General features: G+C 44.0%; 1 protein-coding gene across 1 annotated transcript in view; it reads right to left on the reverse strand.

Annotated features, from left to right (window-relative positions):
- Positions 1-22100, reverse strand: part of PEPD (peptidase D) — a 124812-nt gene that overhangs the window by 66803 nt on the left and 35909 nt on the right. The window contains exons 7-9 of the mRNA XM_053399282.1: positions 20453-20497; positions 7930-8005; positions 6470-6516 (exon numbers count right to left, since the gene is read on the reverse strand). Coding sequence (XP_053255257.1) covers positions 6470-6516; positions 7930-8005; positions 20453-20497 — 168 coding nt within the window. The remainder of the gene's footprint in view (positions 1-6469; positions 6517-7929; positions 8006-20452; positions 20498-22100) is intronic.

The raw sequence follows: 22100 nt of genomic DNA on the forward strand, positions 1-22100 counted from the left end.
TGTAAATAAATAAAACAACATTTTCTTTTTCATTTCCTCCATTGTTGTTCTTGGTTTTTAAAAGGATTTTGTTTTCCCAATAAGCAGTAACATAGAATATTCACATTCTGTGTAAAGGCCTCTTCTTCAACCTGGTTTATATGGAAGGCTTAGCTCTCTCTTTCTTAGATAGTCGGAATGTCAGAGTTCAGGTGGAGGAATGGGAACCCAGACGCTTGTTGTCTATATCCTACTTCTGCCCCCCACCAGTTTTGTGAAGTTCACTTTCTTGCGCAAATGGCAGGAGACACAAAGTCAACTTGCACCTTTCCTGAAATCTTTGAGGCAAAAGGGGATATCAGAAGGCTCCCACCAGTGACACCCTTGAAAATAAATTTTCACTTCTTTGCCTCAGAGGAGAATGCCGAGAACTGGAGGGTGAGGGAGGTTTCGGCAGCCCCAGAAGAAGGGGAAAGGCACTTAGAAAGTGGAGGGGTTGTGAAAAGTGCATTTGAAACTTTCTGCCATCAACAGATTAAGGGCACTGAGTGGCAGGAAATAAGCATATCCTTCTTGAGCCTAAAGAAAGAATCTACCGTTTAGTAGCATGGATTCCCAGAGTCATCGATCAGCTAAGCTACATCTTATCAAAACTAAAACTCGGGGCAATCAGAAATATCCAAGCTGGCATTGCCAGCATCAAGAAACACAGAAGGCAAAAAAAGGAGGAAGATAAAGGACTAGATCCAGGCTTTTTGGAAGACTGGACCTCCCACCACATCAGTTCTTACATTGTTTTGATGGTGTGTTGATCATTTTTGCCTATCATTGCTGTTAGCCACTTTGAACTTATCTATAAGCCACTTTCAGTCTCCTAAATGGAAATCATGCATGGAACCCATTTCAAAAAGGAAGTGGGGAAAATAGAAGGACTAGCCATTTAAGACCACAGCCATATTTAAATCTCTAATTTTCCCCAGAACGTTGATTACAAATTAAATCCCAACTCAACACATATTGTCCCTGCGAAGGTACAATGGGACATCTTTAGCCACATCTGGAACTATTATAAAAAGAATGTCCCTTGCTGCTCACTATAGCAAAAAACAAAGAGTCTATTTCTGCCCCCTCCCATTCACTTCTGAATATGAAAAGGTTATTTCTGATTTTGACTGGGATTCATAGCATTTGAAAATCAGAAGACTATCCCGAAGATGGATTTTTTTGCCCTCTAGCTTAAAACATGGAAATAAATATTTGAATAACTTAAATAGCAATATCTGCTACGAGATAGGAAGTCATAAATCCAGAACATAATCAGGAAGGTGGGGGAAAACAGATTGGCTTCAGCTATTCACTCTTGGATGTGCACAATCTTCATTTTATTTTTGTGCCCTTGAAAAAAGGGATAAATGAAAAGGTGTGAGCCGTAATCCGTGAGAGCTCCACAGATACGGAAATTTAACACTGACAGATATGACAGAGACTCATCTGATAGCCTAAGCCCTGCTTCAGAAATCAGGGAGAGGACAATGAACTGAATACCGAATAAAGAGCCAAATCTGACCTCTCCAGCGGTGAAGATGCAGCCAGTGGGGCGGGGGACTGAGCCATGCAACAAATATCAAAAGCTAAAGAAGGGCGGCGGTGTTAGTGGGGCTCTGCATTAACATCACTGCCACTCTAAGTAAGTCACAGCTAAGTCCTTCTGGCTTCGGAATTCTTTTATCCCACTTACACTATTGATTTTCAAAAGGTTGGGATAGATGGCTGCCCTGGAATCAGATTAAGGCAAGAAAAGGGGGGACGGATGGACCCAAAGGAATTAAATTCTGGGAAGGGAGGGTAGAGAGGGAAAACTGTTGGAAGATTAAAAAGAGAGAGAGAGAGAGAGAGAGAGAGAGGACTTTCCAGACACAGAGTGGGATATGAATAATACACTCAGGAACAAAGGGAGATTTCCCACCTGCCTTTCCGAGGAGCTGGTCGTGCTTCCATGACCCTGAAGCATTAGAGGAAGTCAGACCAGGCAAATGAAACAGCAACAAAGAAGGATAACACTGGACGCTTTGGGAAGGCCACGGGTACAATGGAGAGAGTTGTGTTTTATGAATCAGAGAGGAGATTCCCCAAGGCATCTCCAAAGGGGCTTGCATCTGTTGGGGGCTACTGAACATCGCTCTCATTCCTCAGTGAAGGAGAGCCTTGATCAAAAACAAGATACAAAAGGAGAGAGGAGCTTACTTCGTGCATTGGACCCCAGAGAAGATAATCTCTAGCACTTCTGCCCAGATCCATGGGAAATCTACTCCAATACAGCAGAGTAAAGGGTGCAGGGGAACTCCAACATCCCAATACTCTGCCTCAACAAGCGGACTTTGCCAGCTCTGTGCTGGCTTCCATCAAGAAGGAACTGACGTAGTCTTGGTCGCTGATCTCACAGGTTCTTCAAAAGCCTTAAAGGGCACTTGGTGGTCACAGAAAATCCTCCAGCTCAACACACACAAGGCTCCAGCCAGCTTGTCCCTCCCAAGCACCAGCTCTCTTGGACTACCATCATGAAGTTTCAGCTGCCTGGCTAGTGTGAAAGTACCCCAATATGTAGCCAAGCATCGCTGGGTGGGAGCCACAGCCTTGCGCAGCATCCGCTTTTCCACAAAAACAATTTGCCGTCCCTTAAGAGTCAAACAAACCTTTTATTAAAGGGGGATAATAGTAGTAATAAAAAGCTGTAAAAGGCACGAAGGCTGGATGCACGCACAGTTAAGCCTTATGATATTCCTCCACTCTATTGATCTGACATTATTTATGGCAACTTTACTGGGCAGAATATCGTCAGCCTCTTCCCAAATTGAGTTTTCGGAGACTGCAATAAGGAGGATGAGGCTCTTCCTGGATTCAGCCGTGTCACGGGCAGAGATGGCTGGATTCTCCAGGGGTCTTCTCAAAACACCCCGGAAATGAACTAATTTGTTTCCCCAAAATAACTGGAGATAAATTTGATTTCCTGAGCTAATCTGAAGGACTCAGGAAGTGAGCACATGACCTGAACCCATGAGCCAGTGTTGAGAGCACCCTTCCTTTATTAGTTATTATTTCTTATATTTATATCCCTCCCCTTGTCCCAGAGGAGCAGACTAGGAAAGGTCTCTACTGAAAAGGCCCATTGAAAGAGGAAAGTCTTCAGTAGGCACCCAAATGAAAACAGAGATGAGGACTGCCTCATTTTCAAGCAGAGGGAATTCCAAAGGGTTGAGGCCACAACACCAAAGGTCTGATAGCTACTCGTTCATTGGATATTTTTCAACAGAGGTTGGATAGCCACCTGACAGGGATTCTTTAGCAGCGATTCCTGCATTATAGTGGGTTGGACTAGATGAGCATCTGTATCATCCAGGACCATGCAGGTTTTCTGTCCCATAATTATCTCCAATGGATTTCCCAAGCTATTCCATGTTCCCACAGGCAAAGAAGGAAACGTCACAAGCAACTTACAAGGAAGTCATATTCTCAGCTTCTCTTGATGCTGCTTTAAAGTTTTCAGTACTAATTTTACAAGGTTGGCAAGAACCATTTGGGGCTTTAAAAGAATGCAACAATAGCTTCCAAGAGGCTTTGCAATGCTAATCCACCTTCCCTAAATATTGCATTTCTATTTCTACTTAAAGAAAAAGTGACTGAGGCCCATTAACCAAATGTTGGTTCTGCACCATCCTCCCCATCTTTCTTCTCCAGCACACGAAAGCAAATATGTCATGGGATGCGCATCGAACTGACCCATTTTGCCTTGCACAGCCAAACACATGTCAAGTACACTTGATGATACTAAAAAATGCCCCAATGGGACCTTTTAATTCATTTTAATGCGACACCGACTCCTATGCCAATGCCACTTGATTGAAATTATGAATCAAGTGTTAATTACCTCATTAAAAAGGCAACATATTTTATGGCATGATGGGGAAAGTGAGATTAGAATAGAAGGAGCCTAATGACAAATGTGAATGCCAGGCAAATTTAATCTCCCTTCAAAACAAAGAGGCTACGTTTAGCTGCAAGGGATCAAACTGATGCTTAAATAACGTTGATGAAACTTCTAAAAGCGAACTCAGGTGGTGACAGCCAATGGCTTTGTAGCCAAATCAGGGGCCACAGAGAAACACAAGGGAGGTATCAGTCAGCATCCTTGGCAGAACCCCAAGGTTCACAGATGTACAAAAATGGAGGATGGAGGTAAAATCCAACCCACAGCCACACGTGTACTGAGCATGCTCAGTAAACACAGAATGCTGAATGTCATTTGGAAAAGAAAAATGGGACGGCTATCCTGGAGCACGAGACACCTGGCTGGCTGGCACCCTGAAGATCTGCACACCTGCAACGTCTTGTGGAGATCCCCCATTAACACAGACCGCTTTAAGAAAAGTTCCAGTGTGAGAATATATTGTTACAAAAGCCCAGCGCCAGTCCCTCTCTCTCTGCCAAGCCGTGGCAAAACTGCATGGGATCTCAGGCACCCACACAGGGTCTGTGTCCCTCTAGAGAATAGAAGACATGGTGGAGGCTGTCGTGCTTTAAGAAATAGGGTCTGTTCGCCTATTTACACCCTCAGTCTGCATGGAGGGGGTCCAGATCTTAAGATAATGGCCCAAAGCATTGCAGGCAGTCCTTCCTTCTCCCCCACCAAGATGGATCCAGCGGCGGAGCATATGCCCGCGCTGCCCAGGATGGGGGCGCTCCCAAGAAGGGTGGGGCACACTACCGAGAGGGGTGGGGCATGGAGGGTGCCCTCCCAGGCACGGGATAGCCGCTTAGGTGCATGGAGCAGTGTCCGCGCCCTGCAGCCGGCGGATGAGCAAGCTCCCGATGGCAGACATTTGGCGCGCCACCCACCCACGACTGCCAAATGTCACCCCCCTCAGCGAAGACACCTGGGGCAGCCCACCCCCCACTGCACCCCCTTCCTCCACCCGGATGGATCTCCCCTCCTCTTCTTCCCAGAAGCCCCTTGTCCTCCCCCAGAGCAGTTACCCTGGTAAACTTCCAAATTTCCAGTCACTGGTCACACCTGGAGCAAGGAGTTGTTGATGACTGTCAATGGCTCTCTATTGAAATGCTAACAGCTCTGCTCATCCCTCAGCCAGCCAGACTGGTTTGCATAAGGCAACCGAGAATTCCTTTGCAGCTTATATTCTTTCTTCATAAAACACCATTCATACAAGGACATCCTCTTGCAGAATTAAATAAAAAGTAAAATAAAAGGAGGTGCCTTAGTTTGCTTAATAAGAAAACATGGAGTTTTAAGGAAAGACACCCTATGCATATGAAACCCTATTAACACCAGTGTGCTAAAAGAGGCTTAATTGGTAGCATTTATTCCATAATTATAAAATTGGATAATAAAGTTGGAACATTTATGAGGAAATGGGCCAGAGATCTATAAGAGGAGTGGACTATGGAAGAGCAGAAATGGATTTAGGTTAAATTACCACCACCAAGTATATAAAAGGAGTTTTAAAATAAGATTCAATATCAACAGTATTTGACCCCAGGTAGACTTAATAGGATATATTCAACAACACAGGATAAATGTGTTCTGCAGCTGCTTGGTAATGCAAATATATTGGACTACTATTTGAAATCTTATTTCAGAAACGACTGGACGTCTATTACGAAATGACCCTAAAATACTAGTACTGAATTCAGTATCTGGAAGGTATAGTGTTAGACCCAAGTGGTTGGCGCCAATCCCACAGAGAGCAGCAGAGGTGGGCAAACTTCATGCTAATCAGATCCACTTTGCTTTATAGTAGAGTCCCAAGATCTACCAGTTGGAGCCACATGTAAATGACAGAGCATTAGGAGTAAATAGTCTATGATTCTAAGATCAGCATGTAGCAAAGAGGAAGTTCAAACACCAATCACCCTGAAGCCTGGCTGGACATTCACTGCTGCACACATGCTTCTCTCAGGATGCAAAGCCATATGGGCAAAGGAAGGGATGGAGGAATCTAAAGACTCATTAGGGAAAGCAACACAAACAAACGGAAATCGAAATGCATAAACAAAACCACCAATATTTGCTCCAGCTGTAGCAGAGACATTTCACCAAACACTCCAGGACATTTTATGGCCTCCATAAACACTCATGTACGTAGGAGGCATAGCTGTGATATTCACACACATAAAAGCTGCTTTATTGGATGCTATCAAGCAATAATAATGGCTATTAGGTATAGTTTCTGTAAATTACATAAAAGTCTGCAAAGAGAATTATACTGCTTTAAAACCATACCTAAAAGCAATTGCCATCTAATAGCACAGAGGAAATGTGGGAAATGCCTTCTATATAATAAAATATGTCTAGCCCCAGCCTCGAAATGAGCACGTGCAATTGCCATTAAATCAGTGTCGCTCAGAGTTATCTGGGGGCATTTCCTGCTAACAGAGATGCTTTTCCATAGTTTTGTCACGTTGAAAAGGTACTCACCTCTCCAGCTCATATTCCTTCATGCCTATTTTGACGGCCTTCATTACCTGTTGTCAGAAACATAGGACACACCCTAAGAAATCTGGATCAGAAGAACCTTAAACGCTTGAGAATTTTGTGTTTATCTTGGGAGCTACCACGATTTGATGTATAATGCACTTAAATAGCACCCCCTGGACATAGCAAAGAACACGAATGTACTAGAAGTGTGTGATGATCACATCCTGGATCCAAAAAAATCTGTCCCCAGGGTGGAGCTGAATGCACATCCCCACAGCGCTTCCCTACCCATGTCCCCCCCCCCACCTTAGGGTAATAAATATCTGATGAGGGTTCAAGTGATGATCTGAATATGTGAACCTACCCCTCCATGTGAGAAGGCCACCCAGATGCCTTAGGAAATGTGCTGAAGGCTTCTACGGAACACAGGAGCACATTTACAGCATGTTGAGTAAGCCTGAGCCTACAAGGTCTTCTCTTGAGAAGAAAGGACCATAATGATCAAGGGGATGCAGCAAATCTCCTTTGAGGAAAGGCTGCAGATTTTTGGACTTTTATGAATCACATGGAGAAAGTGGCAATATATATACAGTGGTACCTTGGCTCCCGAACAAATCAGCTCCTGAACGCCGCAACTTGGAAGTAACTGTTCCGGTTTGCAAATGTTTTTTGGAAGCCTAATGTCTATTTTGGCTGTTGGCATTGTTTCTGGGGCCAATCAGAAGCCACGTCTTGGTTTGCGAACGTTTTGGAAGTCGAAGGGACTTCCAGAACGGATTGAGTTTGAGAACCAAGGTACCACTGTATATATATTTAACCCTCTCTCATAACACTAGAACTTGTGGTCACCCCATGAAGCTGAATATTGGAAGATTCAGGACAGATAAAAGGAAGGACTTCTTCATGCAGCAGAGTTAACCTATGGAACTCACTCCCACAGAAGGCAGTGATGGCCACCAACTCTGCTGAGTTTAAAATAGTGTTGGACAAATTTATGGAGGGTAAGGCAACCAATGGCCACTAACCATAATAGCTATGTTCTCTTTCTACTGTTAGACGCAATACACCTCGGAATACCAGTTGCTGGGAATTGCAGGTGGGCAGATTGTTGCTGTGCTCATGTCTTGCTTGCAGGTTCCCTACAGGCATTTGACTGCACACTGTAAGAACAGGCTGCTGGACAAGAGAGGCTACTGGCCTGATCCAGCAGGGCCCTTATGTTCCTATGTGTTCCAGCATGATAAGTGAAGACATTTTGTTCCCTGGGCATCAACAGCAAGTTCAAGGGCAAAGCAATGTGTATTATTAGGATTCTATTAGAAGGAACATTATCCTCCTAATTCTGTCCCAGCTCTTCCATTAGTTTATTACTAAGCAATTCAAGTAGCTGGGAACATTTTCTGAAAAGCCACCGTTACACAAAGAGCAGAAAAAATTATTATCTGTAAGAGATCCATTACCTCTTTATGAGCTTCACTGGAAATTTTATTGGTATAGCGCAGGACTTCCAACTCCATGTCCGTCTTAATCACACGGCTTCAAAAGGAAAGGAGAAGAGGAGAATCAGGTTAGTAATTCCCCCTATAGCTCAGCAGTGATTAAGTTGAGAGCACAAAGAATAACCAGGTAACCTAATTGGCAAACCTGCCGCCGACCAGATGCGTTTCAAAAGCAAGAGGCTATTACGAGATTGCAGCAAATAAAGGACATCAGGAAATAAAAGGTATGTGTGGCATTCAATTTACTCAAAGTAGGATGAGCTGAAAAAGCACCTGCAAGGTTGGTATAAGATATCAAGTTCGATCACCCTAACTGCAGCCCCTAGACCATAGGGGTGCAAGCAGCTAGAGTCTGTGGACAAGAAGGAGAAGATCTAGGGCAGCCTTCCCCAACCTGATGCCTTCCAGATGTTTTGGACTACAACTCCCATCAGCCAGCCAGCACAACAGAAAAGCCCAGCTGGCTTAAACTGATGGGAGATGCAGGCCAAAACATCTGGAAGGCATCAGGTTGGGGAAGGCTGGTCAGTGAACTTGGCCATGGCTGAAGGCAGGAGACCAGTCAGGCTAGTGCCTGCCATTGTTAAAATTATTTCAGAGAAACCTGAAGCACTTTCTCAGGTCCATTTAACAGAATCATTGGGCTCTGAGTGTGAATAAATCCTGAGTTTATACTCTTGATTTGTAAATTTATCACATCAGTACACTGTGGGAATTCTACTTCAGTTTGGTTTTTAAAACAGGCCAGGCAAGACAGGGTCAGACACAAGTTAGACGAGGGTGCTGTTCACTGTTTCCAGAAACTGTCTTCTCATTGTGAGACTTTTGTGGGTGAGCTGAGAGTTTTTTGGACCTTGGGGCTGAGAGGGAGGGAGGAAAGAAAATGAATCAATACTGTTCTATATATATTAGTATTTTTGTATTAATGTGACATTTTTATATGTAACTGTGAATTTTTGTAATATTTTAAGTTGTCTGTTGTTGCTTCAGTTTTCTTAGAGATATTTTTAATATATCAAGAGGTTAGAAATTAAATAATCAGATCAAAAATGACCATGGATCCCCCATGCTCTGTCTAGTTCAGCTTACAGTGTCAGTATAAGTTAAGGATGAAGGAGCCGGATAATGAACTAACGGAATTGTATTGAAGAGCTCAAACACATTTCAAGCTTGAAAAACCTTAGTCCCAGGAAGTAAAAAACCTTTCACAAGATGCTATCTATTTATTTGTTAATAACACTTCTATACTGTCTCCCATGTCAAGTCAGATATAGCTGGCTGCTTTCAAGGCATACTTAACGGTGCACAGAATTCCCTCACTCTGTAAAGTGCAAAGCAGGTTGGTTTATTCTAAACCTTCCTGTTCACATCTACCAGGCCCACCCCCCCATTAGACACCCTGAGAAAGTTGACAGAAAAAAGCTCCCCTCCCCACTCTCATAACACTAGAACTCATGAGCATCCACTGAAGCTGCAAGTTGGAGATTCAGGACAGACAAGCAGCAAAACATATTGTCCCAGGCCAGACATGCTTTATTGACCTTGCTTTGCCTCAACCTGCCATGAACAGGCAATCCCTCTGCCTGCATTTACTGCACAGGGTACACAATTGTGGGGTCAGACAGTCCTATGAAGATATGCATGTTTTATTTAGCCAACCCTGCACTCTTTACCAAGCACAAGTCACAGGCTCACAACATGGCAGCTTCCTGCCATTTCTCAAGTTATAGAAACGGGAGTCCGAGGCACAGTAGCAGAATATGAATGAATCCTTGCCTAAAGCTATGAAGTCCTTTGGGTTGCTGAAGCTTGTTTCGCAAAGGTAGCAGACGGAGAAGGCGGGCGGGGGAGTGGGGAGAGAAAATATCCCCGCACACTGTTTTGGCTCAGAGCTGTATTAAATTTATGAACCCCTGGATGAAGAGTTTAGCAAAAATCGAAAGCTTGCACGTCTTCAGGCAGGAGCTGGGGTGCAGCATAAAAGCCAAGGAAATGGTGCTCGGGATCAAGGCGGCCTAGCACAGATCACACCTCTGCCATGAACTCTCCTGGTGGCCACCAAAAATGCTGTTTAGTGGCAGCCTCTAGAGTGCTTGGCTAGGTCAGCCTTTATGGATTGGAAGCCCTCCAGTTGTTCTGAACAGTCAAGGCTGAGTGGGGCCGATGGGAGTTGCAGTCTAAAGCATTTGGAGGGTGCCAGGGTGGGGGAAGGCTGCTCAAGATCCAGGTTTGCAAACCTGTTTGATCACAAAACCATGGTTTGTATCAATTGACATGCACAGTGAAACCATGGCTGGCAGAGGATTTCCCAGCTTTTCCGACTGGAGTCTTTCCCAGTTCTTATTGGAGATGAACCTGGGGCATTCTTGTTGAGTTTCTGTTAATTGGTTCTCATGGGAAACTTACAGATTCTGGCTTCACACAATTAACTCAAGGCAGTGTCAATTTACTCTTGGCAGAAAGCCAAGGTCAGCTTGACCTAGAAACTACTTACTCTGATTGGTTAACGACCAGCACTCAACTCTGTTATCTAGGGATTGCTAGCACAGTGTGATGTGTGGGGTGTGTTAGGAGTAGGAGTGCTGTGTGTGGTTAAGAGAGAGAGAGAGAAAGAAAGGATTTATTTTGCTTTGTTTTGTATGCAGAAACTCTGCTGGTTTTATTTTTCCTTTTAATAAATCCTGTAAATAGTTATTCTGAGTCTAGCTGACTAGTCATTTCCACCTCAACTAGCTTCTTCGCTGTGCAGGAAAACTCTGCTACGTTTGGGCTAAAGCCATTAGTGCTATGCCTGACACTTCAAAGTTCCATGAGGTTATGGGTATTGTGCTGCCAGCCTGAGTTGTGGTGGTGTCAGCATCAACGGTGTTGGTTCCAGTAGTTCCAGAAGTTGTTGTTCCTGTTGGTGCAGCAGATGGACAGTGGCTGGTTCCTGACTGTGGTGAGCTGGTGACGCAGCGGACACAAGGACAACAGCTGCAGCGTGTGAGTGCTGGGTGCTGTGGTTCCTGTTTTCTCTCTCGGTGGTCGTGAGTAGCTGGTTCCGGGTTCCAGGGACATCGCTCTCAAGATGGCCTCACAACCAGTTCAGATGGCTTTTGAGCGTCTGAATGACTCCAATTACTTGCTGTGGTCGGAACGCATGCAGGCAGTGCTGCAGAGGGATCGTCTCTGGCAAGTGGTGAGTAAGTTTCCTGCGAAGCCTGATGATGAGGACCTCGATAAAGACCAAAGAGCAAGGGCCACAATTGTCTTGGGGCTGGAAGATTCCCAGTTGCCGTATGTGAGGGGAATCAAGACAGCTAGAGGTGTGTGGCAAGCACTTAAAGAACTCCATGTGCGTGAGACAGCGGTTTCCAAGCTGTTCATTCGCAAGGCATTGTACAAGGCAATGTTACAGCCTGGGGTTACAATGCAGGAACACCTACACAGTTTACAGTTAAAGTTTGCTGCGCTACAGGAAAGAGACTGTGCATTAGACCAGCAGGAGAAGGTGGCTATTATTTTGAGTTCTCTCCCGGAAAGCTGGGATAATTTAGTTTTGTCTCTAGAAGGCATACAGGAGCGTGATTTATCAATCAGTTACGTTACTGGGCGTTTGATTGAAGAGTGGCAGAAGAGGCAAGAAAGGTCGTTGGCTGCAGAGGCTTCTACAGGCGGGCGGTTTGGAAGGAGTTCTCATGCCGTGCCAGGGGTGAAGCAAAAGCAGCGTACCGGTGAGGAGTCTGCGTTTGCTGTTAGGCGTTGTTTCCGATGTGGGTCTTCAGCGCATCTAAAACGACAATGTCCGGAGTTGGTCAAGTCTCAGCTGCCGGTGCAGGAGCAGAGACGAGATCAGCAGCAGCGGAAAAAGAAGTTCTTCAAACAAAAACAGTCGGCTCAACTGGTGACCACCGAGGTCAAGATTGCTGATGAGAAACAAGCTGTCTGGGTGGTCGATTCGGGAGCATCTCGGCACATTGTAAATTCAGATGAATTGTTTGTTTCCAAGAACTCAGCACAGCGCAGCCAGGTGGCTCTAGCAGACGGAAGTACTTCCGAAGTGATTTCGGGGGGTGCAGTTTTTGTTCCTTGTCTTCGTGAATGCCTGCAAAATGTACTTTGTGTGCCTTCATTAAGGAGCAATCTGATGTCTGTAGATTGTTTGCTAAAAGCTGGGTTTAAAGTGTATTTTGAAGGAGACAGTTGCATTATTAAGAAGGCTGGTGAGATTTTAGGCACTGCTAAGTCAGAGGGAGGCTTGTTTTGGCTTAAAGCAGGATCTCAAGTTGCAGCAGTAGTCAGTAAATCTCAGCCTGCAGTGAATAACAAAGCTATACATGACAACTGTGTGCACTTATTGCATAGGAAAATGGGGCATGCTTGCTGGAAAAGTATACTAAAAATGTCTGAATTGGCTGATGGGGGTAATTTAAAGAGTTGTAACAAGTACCTTGATTGTAATGTTTGTAAAAAGGTTAAAACCCACAGAGTCTCTTACCCCAGAAGTGACAGAGTTAGTGAGTCACCGCTACAGCTGGTTCACATGGACGTAATTGGTCCATTTGCTGTAAGCAGGGGTGGATCGCGTTTTTCATTAACAATTGTGGATGACGCCACGCGTTATTCTTGGGTTTTTCCCATGAAGAATAAGGGTGACGTGTTCACTAAGTTTAAAGGCTGGGTGACATCTGTGGAAAGATTTCTGTCCATTAAACTCAAAAGGATTCAGACGGACAGAGGTGGCGAATTTATGTCAAATGCTTTTAGAGATTGGTTACAAAAGCGTGGCATTGGGCATAGAAAAACGAACGCTTTTTCCCCAGAGGAGAATGGCGTTGCAGAGCGAAAAAACAGATCTTTACAAGACATGATATTTGCCATGCTTGATGATGCTGATTTGCCCATGTCTTATTGGGGGGAGAGCATGCTCACCGCGTGTTATCTCCAAAATAGGCTCTTTCATCAAACAATAGGTACAACTCCGTACTTTAAATTGTTTCAGAAAAAACCCAAAATTGACCATTTGCATGTGTTTGGATCAAAAGCCTGGGTGTTAATTCCAAAACAAATGAGGAAGAAGGGAGATCCTAAGACCAAACAGTTAGTGTTTGTGGGTTACCAGGAGCTGGGAAAAGGTTTCCGCTTTGCTGAAGGGACAAATGGCATTGTGATCTCCAGGAATGCCAGTTTTTGTGAACATAGTGGCTGGGAGAGACTACATGCCAATACTGAGGTTTGGTTTGAACCTTCCCAGGAGCTTCATGACTCTGAAGGTAAACATAGAGAATCAGAGTCTGAGAGGGAGGAAAGTTCAGATAAGAGTTCTCAAGAAAGTGGAGTTGCCCAAAGACCAGTTGTTAAGCAACAAAAGAGAGGTCATAGTTCTGAGGAGGAAAGTGGATCAGAAGAAAAATTTTCTCCCAGAAGATCTAAAAGACAAAACAAAGGAGTGCCTCCAGTGCGTTTTTCTCCAGATACTGCAAATGTGTTTAGTGTAATTGCAGAGCCCAAGAGTTTTCAGGAGGTGTTAAAGTTACCAAAAGAGGAGGCAGAGCTCTGGAAGCAGGCAATGGAGGAAGAGATGTCCTCTCTGAATGAGCACAAGGTCTTTACACCAGTAGCAGCGCCTGAGGGGGCAAAGACTTAGGCCCGGTTAGGACATATCTAGGGTTGGAAGTGTGCTGGGCCCAAGATGGCAGCTGCCTAATTAGTCAGCAGAACAAAGTTAAACAACTACTGACTACATACAGGATGCAGGATTGCAAAGGGGCAGTGGTGCCTATGGATCCAGGTTTCATAAAAACACTTCATATAGATGAGAGTCCTGAATTTGAACATCCTGATGTATATCATTCTGTAATTGGAAGTTTATTGTACCTAGCACAGTGGTCCAGACCTGATATTAGCTATGCAGTAGGCATATTAAGTAGATTGGTCTCAAAACCCACACTAAATGCCTGGAAAGGGGTAAAACAAGTTCTGAGATACCTCAAACAGACAATTGGCTATATGTTACAATTAAATTCTTCAGAGGATGAAATGTTGAGTTGCTACTGTGATAGTGACTGGGGAAATTTGCCAGATAGAAAATCTGTCACAGGACTAGTCATAATGGTCGGTGGAGCTTTAATCAGCTGGCGGTCACACAAGCAAGACGTTGTAAGTGTGTCATCAACGGAATCAGAGTACGCCGCGTTGAGTGAATTGTGCAACGAGGTGATTTATTTCAAGCATTTGTTAACAGATTTAAATGTAAATTGTGGAGAACCAGTACAAGTTCACATTGATAATCAAGCTTGTATAACCTTAAGTAAAACAGAGGGTTTCAAATCGCGTTCCAAACATATCTCTGTAAAATACCAAAATGTACGTTGCTGTGTACAAGACAATGTAATCACCTGTACTTATGTATCAAGTGAAGAAAATGTAGCAGATGTGTTAACTAAACCATTGGCAAAGGTAAAGAACAAACGAATGTGCAAGGGTTTAGGTTTGCTGGAAAAATAATCTCCTACATAGGTGTATTTGATGTTAATTGTCCAGCAGAATCTGTGAGGGGGTGTTGAGTTTCTGTTAATTGGTTCTCATGGGAAACTTACAGATTCTGGCTTCACACAATTAACTCAAGGCAGTGTCAATTTACTCTTGGCAGAAAGCCAAGGTCAGCTTGACCTAGAAACTACTTACTCTGATTGGTTAACGACCAGCACTCAACTCTGTTATCTAGGGATTGCTAGCACAGTGTGATGTGTGGGGTGTGTTAGGAGTAGGAGTGCTGTGTGTGGTTAAGAGAGAGAGAGAGAAAGAAAGGATTTATTTTGCTTTGTTTTGTATGCAGAAACTCTGCTGGTTTTATTTTTCCTTTTAATAAATCCTGTAAATAGTTATTCTGAGTCTAGCTGACTAGTCATTTCCACCTCAACTAGCTTCTTCGCTGTGCAGGAAAACTCTGCTACGTTTGGGCTAAAGCCATTAGTGCTATGCCTGACACTTCAAAGTTCCATGAATTCTGCATGCAGGACAAGTGTTGTGCTCACCAAAACTTGCCCTTCCTTTTTTATGGAGCAGGCAAGCAGAGCCTTAATCCAATCACCTCCCATAATGAGACTTGAAATTGCATCTCCCATTTTCAGTAACCAGGACACTAGAAGTTGTTTCCGAGAGACTTGCTTCCTGTGCTGGCATATGGGTCACTGTTCGGAGCATGTCTCTTGACCAGAGGGAGGCAAGTTCAAAGCCATAAATCCTGCAGACACACAAAGACCGTCTCCACACTAGAGAGGTGCTTTGGGGCTAACAAGAACATTTCATTCCTCCCCTAGAAGGCACAAGCAGTTCTTTCACCAAAGTTTGGAGCAGCTACTTTTAAAGTCACCTTGCCTTAAATAGCATCCAAGATAAAGAATGTAAGAGCCTGAGGAATCAGGCCAATGGCCCATCTAGTTCAGCATCCTGTTCTGACAGTGGCCAAGCAGAGACCTGTGGGAAACTTGGAAGCAGGACCTGAGCACAACAGCAATTCTCCCTTCCTGTGTTTTCTGCAACTGGTATTCAGAAGTATTTCTGCCTCCAACTGTGGAGGTAGAAAATAGCCTTATCCCCCAGAAATTTGCCCAATGCTCTATATTAAAGCCACCCAAGTTGATTGCCATCACTGCCTCCTGTGGGAGCAAGTTCCACAGTTTTAAATGCATATATTGGTCAAAATAGAATGCAGAAATTTTTAAAGGAAAACGTCTGTATATTAAGCGAAATACAGTGGTGCCCCGCAAGACGAATGCCTCGCAAGACGGAAAACTCGCTAGACGAAAGAGTTTTCCGTTTTGGAGGTGCTTCGCAAAACGAATTTCCTATGGGCTTGCTTCGCAAGACGAAAATGTCTTGCGAGTTCCTGCGGGGTTTTTTCCCTCCCCCCTTTTTCTAAGCCGCTAAGCCGCTTATCCGCTAAGCCGCTAAAAGCCGCTAAAAGCGCTAATCCGTCAATGGGCTTGCTTCGCAAGACAAAAAAACCGCTAGACGAAGAGACTCGCAGAACGGATTCTTTTCGTCTTGCGAGGCACCACTGTATATGCAGAGTTCTAGCATCATGAAAAAGACGGCAAGTCTTTTCTCTATCCACTTCCTCTGTGCCATGTATAATTTTATAAAGTCCCAAAATGCTGCAAACCTTTCCTCATATGGAAATGGATCCTGCCATTTTGAATATACCAGCGTTCTTATGGTACCCTAATCTGAGTTGAATGTTTTAACAGAGTCTGAACTGCAGCCTTCCAAAATGTGTGCCCTCCACATGCTGTTGGACTCCCATCAGCACAGACGATTGGCCATGTCGACTGGGAGGTGGAACCCAACAACATCTGGAGAATCTTCCGTAAGGAAAGGATGCTCTTCTACAGGGTAGCCAATGTGGGCACCACCTATCATTACAGTACTGCGTCAAACTTTCTGGCACTGTCTGCCCCCCATCTCTCTCTCTCTCTCTCTCTCTCTCTCTCTCTCTCTCTCTCTCTCACACACACACACACACACACATTTCGAAACTGTGACCATGGTGCTAGCAGAGCATCCAAAGATGTCCATTACATCCCAGCTTAGCTCTGATTGCTTTAGTTTACTAGACCATTTTGAAACAGGTTATCCACTAACAATGCAAAAGAACTAGCATAAAAACTCCCTGATTTAGACAATACAAGAACTACAAACAAAGCCCCAACCATATTGAAATCAGCAGGAGAGTGCCACAAGAAAATCAGAACCAAACAGGCCCATAAGTACATTCTGTGAGAGGAAAAGATCAGCCCAAACTTGACTTAGCAGCCAGCTGATCTGGTCTAAATGAAGCATCACGCAAAAGACCAGGCCAGGTGTAGAGTCTCAACCCCACCTGAGCCAGGGTAGCTGTCTTGCAAAATCAAGAAGTAAACTATCCTTGGCACCTGCACAAAGAATACATGGGGGAGAGCTGGCCAAAAAAAAACAAAAACAAGAACTCATAACATCCTCCCTCTTCTCCTCTAAAATGTGCAAAAATGGAAACACTCGATGCAACGTTAAAAGGTTTCCAACAAGCCTTTTAAGTAAATATCTTTCCCTGCCTCCATCTGTATTAGAACAGCTTTTAGATGCTTTATCTTTTATGTGTTTGCTGCCCTGGGCTCCTGTGGGAGGAAGGGCAAGATATAAATCACATACATATAGACATACATATATAAATAACACTGCACATTTCTCCATCCCTCTTTCTTATCAATCCCTGCTTTGGGGGGGGGGGTGGAAGGATGCAAAAATGCCCACAACAACTGCATGCATTTCCATTTACTACCCTTGCATTTCTAGTGAAACAGGGAATGAAGAGATGCAGACTTGCAGAACTTACATGATCCAGTTTCTGGGCTATGTGTCCTGTAGTCTCCCTGATTGCTAGGTTTCCCATGTCCCAACCTTAAGGATGGGATGCCTTATTTGGAACTGGCTGCCTCTTTCTAAAAACTTTCTCCTTGGCATACCTTATTCTCAGATCTTTTAGGGGGCAGATATAATACGTCCCTGCAAATAACAGGTGCTAGCTTTACACGCTCTTTTTAAGTGCGGTTTATACCAGGGGAGCTAAAGAAACTCTCTCTGCGTCCCATTGTACATTATTTGGCTGGCTACTCTTCAAAATCTCCACTGGTCATTTTAACGGAGGGCTCCAATTTTTCAAATTGCAAAGCTCGCAATAAAATTCCTAAATATAGCAATCCCACTTAAGAAATCTGATTGCTTCTTTTATTTTTTTCCTATTATGATCTTACACATTTTATATCCTGTAACATTTTTTATTTTATTTGTGCCTGGTGGGCCATAAATAAATCATGTTCGCCACTGAATATCCCTTGGTTACAGGTTCTGGCTTGGCCTGCCTTTAATCATCTCATGCCTCACTTAAATATTTTATAAAAACCTAAAGACAGAAGAGAGATTTTATTGGCACATTTTAACTACAAAGCTTTTGGTGGCAGATTTGCTAGAGTTTCCTTTGCAGGCAGATGTTGCCCCTGCAATCATATATATTGAGGTGGAAGCGTTCATCAATGTAGTTATTACCAGGGGGTTAGAGGAAGTATAGTCAATCCTGTCATGAGACCGTTTCCAAGCCAACAGTCATAATCAGTTTTACCAAGGCTGTTATTTTCTCCTCTGTGTTACTGGTCAGTTGACTCAAAACAAATCATTTTGAAGGGTTACAAGTAACAGCAAGGCATACTGGACACCTGAATTTCCTTTGCCGCTGCTGCTTTGACTTGTAACTGAATGTTGCATTTCGCTTTACGCTATTTCAATACGATTGTTTAATTCTTGGTTTGGAATGTGCATGGTTTCACCCAGGAACCTTCGACAGAATTATAAACACTTTTAATGAAATAAATACTACTACTCCTGTTTCCGAGGGAACAGCTGGTTCTGTGGTGCTTTTATTGTTATAATCTGTGTTTTTAATGGATCTTCTTAGATTATGTTAATTCTATTAGTGCTTTAGTACATTTTAATGGTTGTCTTTTCTATGTTTTTAGCTTGTTCTGATTTATCTGTGCAAGCCACCTTGAGTCCAGGACAGGGCAAAAGGCAAGATATAAAAAAAGTATAATAATACCATAAAGATGGGTTGAAATGAATGTGTAAAGGCATAACTGGGGAGGAGGCATCTGCAGGACCCCCTCCCTCCACCCCCCGCACCTCCAAGAAGCGGCTTGCTCCATTCCCAACCATCCCATTTTGAGCAGGAAGGCCTGTAAGCATGTTCAGCTGAATGTGGTTTCAAGACTCCTCATCACTGGGAACCTTGGGCTAGTAGCAAACTGACAGGCAGCGCAAATCCCACAAGCAAGGTTTTATATACTGGGGGTTGTTTTCCCCCACAAGAAACTTAGCCGCCAGGTTCTCCACCAGCTGCAGCCTCTGAACCAAATGCAAGGGGAGCCCCACACAGAGAGCACTGCAGTAATTCAAACACCCTTCAGACCTGCCAGGGCTATATGAGATGGCTGAGGGGTGGAGTAGACATACACACTCCCCACCCTCAATCTAAGCCCTCACAGATTCTATTAAGCTTATGGAGATATATGTTACACCTGAGAAGAGGGGGATGTCCTAGCTGGAGATGATGGGAGCTAGTTTCAAACACACCTGGAGGATCCCAGGTTGACAAAGGCCAATCCCATTCCTCCTCCAGGCCTCACTAAATTGGCTCGTGGCATCTCCATTTCTAACAAGAGGGCTTTTATAACCCCCCACAGCACGGAAGAGTCGTAACATCCACCTTATTGAAAATGAGTTTTAAAATTAAGAAACATCGCTGTGACGCAACACACTTTAGGACTTGGGTTCTTCTCGGTTTCGCTCCTGCTAATGTCAGGCACCATTGACATTCAAGTGTAATTAAAGAGAACATCCATAAATTTGCCAACGGAATGCATTAGAATTAATGCTTTTAAAATGAATCCCAAAAGGAGGGAATAATCGCCTGACATTTATATAACATTACCCATTCTGCCAGACATTCAATTAATTCTTCTTTGGGTAGTCTCTGCAATAGTATCATAATTAATGTATTTGTATTTGAACCTACACAACCGCTAACACTAAAGAATTTTGCAAGAATTTTTTCAGTGGCATTCAGATCCTTTTCTTCCTTGTGGTATTACATCATGGCTGCAGTCCAGTTGGGGGCTGTAGAAGGGCCTTCACCATAGGCTGTGCCTTGACAGTGGCCCAGGCATCAGGAATTTGGCACACAGCAACCCAGGAAGAGGGTGTTCTTGGTCTCATCTGAACCCAGGCTTGTGGTTTGTCTTAATCCAGACAAACCCCGAGCTGTAAACTGAAGGACAAACCTTGTTTGCAGCTCACAGCTTGAGGCAAACCCCAAGCCCAGATCTGGACAACACGCTAAGCCATATCCCAGACATGGGATTTACTGCGTTAGTTTTCCTGGTTACCATGCTAGTGCTTCTGCTCCTTTTTCTAGCACCCTTTTCACACAACAGCCCTTGTCGTGTTATGGAACTGTGGCTTTTTCACTGATATGCTGACATGACACACTAAATTTCATTCACACCAGTGGGTGTGGTGTGGCATGACAACAACCAACATAGACAACATTGCTCCTCCACCCCAACCTTTCCACAAATGCGCCCATGAAAACATAAGGGAAGAAGTGTGTGCTAGTTTAACTGCCCCAATTTTTGTGACTTTACTCCCACAATTTTCTGGGCTGATGTGGTTGGCAAACTGGTTTTTTTCATGAAATCAAATAACCTGGAAACGAGTGCAGAACTTCCACTCCATTCCACCAGATGTCCAGATGTGACTTTTACGTTGTGTGGAAGCTCAAATGTAATGAAAAAATTAACAGTTAGGGAAATGTCAGGGGAATGGGATAAAATGCTCTGTGATTGCAGCCATGGTCTCACACAGAATGTTCGGACAAGCTTTGGAAAACAAATGTGAAAAGACAACATACCATTCAGCAATTTCCGGATGAAGAACTGCGTTGTTAACCACAAATCTAAAAACGAGAGAGAGAGAGATAACAAAAATTAGCTTGAAACTCTAGACACTGGGTGGGTGTCCAACTCTGGCATCCAATGAAATGTGAGCATGCTTAAAGGGGGCTGTTATATGAAGGAGAGCCCAAGTAAGTGCAAACAGGAACAGAGCAGAAGGAGCAAACAGTCTTTAGTTCATTGTGGATTTCTGAGGTAATATTTATTGAGACTTTTCATGGGCTCCATAGGAGCTACTGGAGGGCATATTGGTGCCCAAGGCACCCCATTGGCGGCCTCTGAGATAAAGGGGGAAAGGAAGTTAGAGCGAAAGCAGGCGGCCATGATTTCAGGTAAAATGAAGATGTATTCATATATTTTCATACAGCAGAGCAAGAGGGAGAGAGAAAGAGAAATAAAGGTGATGAATAAGCACCCACAAGAGAGATAGTGGCCACTTTGCGAGGAGATGTAGCAACCCAGGACTTTCTGTGGTGGCATTCAAAATTCAAGGCTCTCCCTCCACCAACATGGACTGGAGAAACACACAGTATTACAGTTACTAAGATACCATTGCATGCTTGAATTCAAGCTCTGCAAAGTTCTGAACAGATATTTTACATTCTTAGGAGCCAGCATCCAATTTCTGGATGCAAGTGGGATTTTTCCAGCCTCGCTGCTCAACACCTCTGCTGCAAGGTGTTCTGTTTTAGCCTGTGTTCCATCTCAACACCTCACCACATGAGAAAATGAAGCCAGCAATCCACACAATTCAGGCCCTCTACAGAACTCAGTCAGGCACCAGGAGGAAAAAAGCAGCTCAGCTAATGAGATTTGCCTGCTTTGAACACGAATGAAACACTTTCCTTTCCAGTAGGTAGGTTTAGGGACTATTATTCCTGCTATGCTTCAGCACAAAAGAAAAGTGGGGGGAAAGAGGATGCAAAAGCTAGTTAAGCATAAAGGCAACCTAGTACAAAACCCATTGATGAACAAAATGGTACATTTAGTCTATGAAGTTCAGTGAACAAAAGCCTGGATTCCATTTTGAGTTGGAGCGTCCCACCATGATCTTAATGAGAGACGAAGGAAACCAGGAGATATAGGCAGGTGAGCTGCACACAGAATAGCAGGGTGTAATTCTGGCATCAAGATCAATACCAGAGAATTGAACATTTAAGAGATCATTGTGAGAGCATCTCAACTGAAAGCTGGGAAAAAGGAAAACAGTGGTGACCTCACAGCTATCTGGCTCTCCTGTTCAAGGGAACAGCTTGGCATTGTTCAGGTGACAGCGCAGGTTGGATAAAAATTCTCACAGTACACCAAAGGGGGAAAGACCTGCTATCTCTGGCTCTTCTCCTGTGACCAGGGATCACTGTTCTGAATTTATGAAACCCACAAGACAGAAGAAACCTCCTTACTTATGACACACTAGCCAGATTCAGATAGCCACCTTCTCCCCCATAAGAACATATGAAGACCCTGCTGGATCAGGTCAGTGGGCCGCCTAGTCCAGAATCCTGTTCTCACAGCGGCCAACAAGAAATCTGCAACCAGGATTCAAGCACAAGAGAAGAAGAAGAGTTTGGATTTGATATCCTGCTTTATCACTACCCGAAGGAG

Source organism: Podarcis raffonei, chromosome 8, assembly GCF_027172205.1.
Source record: "Podarcis raffonei isolate rPodRaf1 chromosome 8, rPodRaf1.pri, whole genome shotgun sequence".
NCBI classification, from domain to species: Eukaryota; Metazoa; Chordata; class Lepidosauria; order Squamata; family Lacertidae; genus Podarcis; species Podarcis raffonei.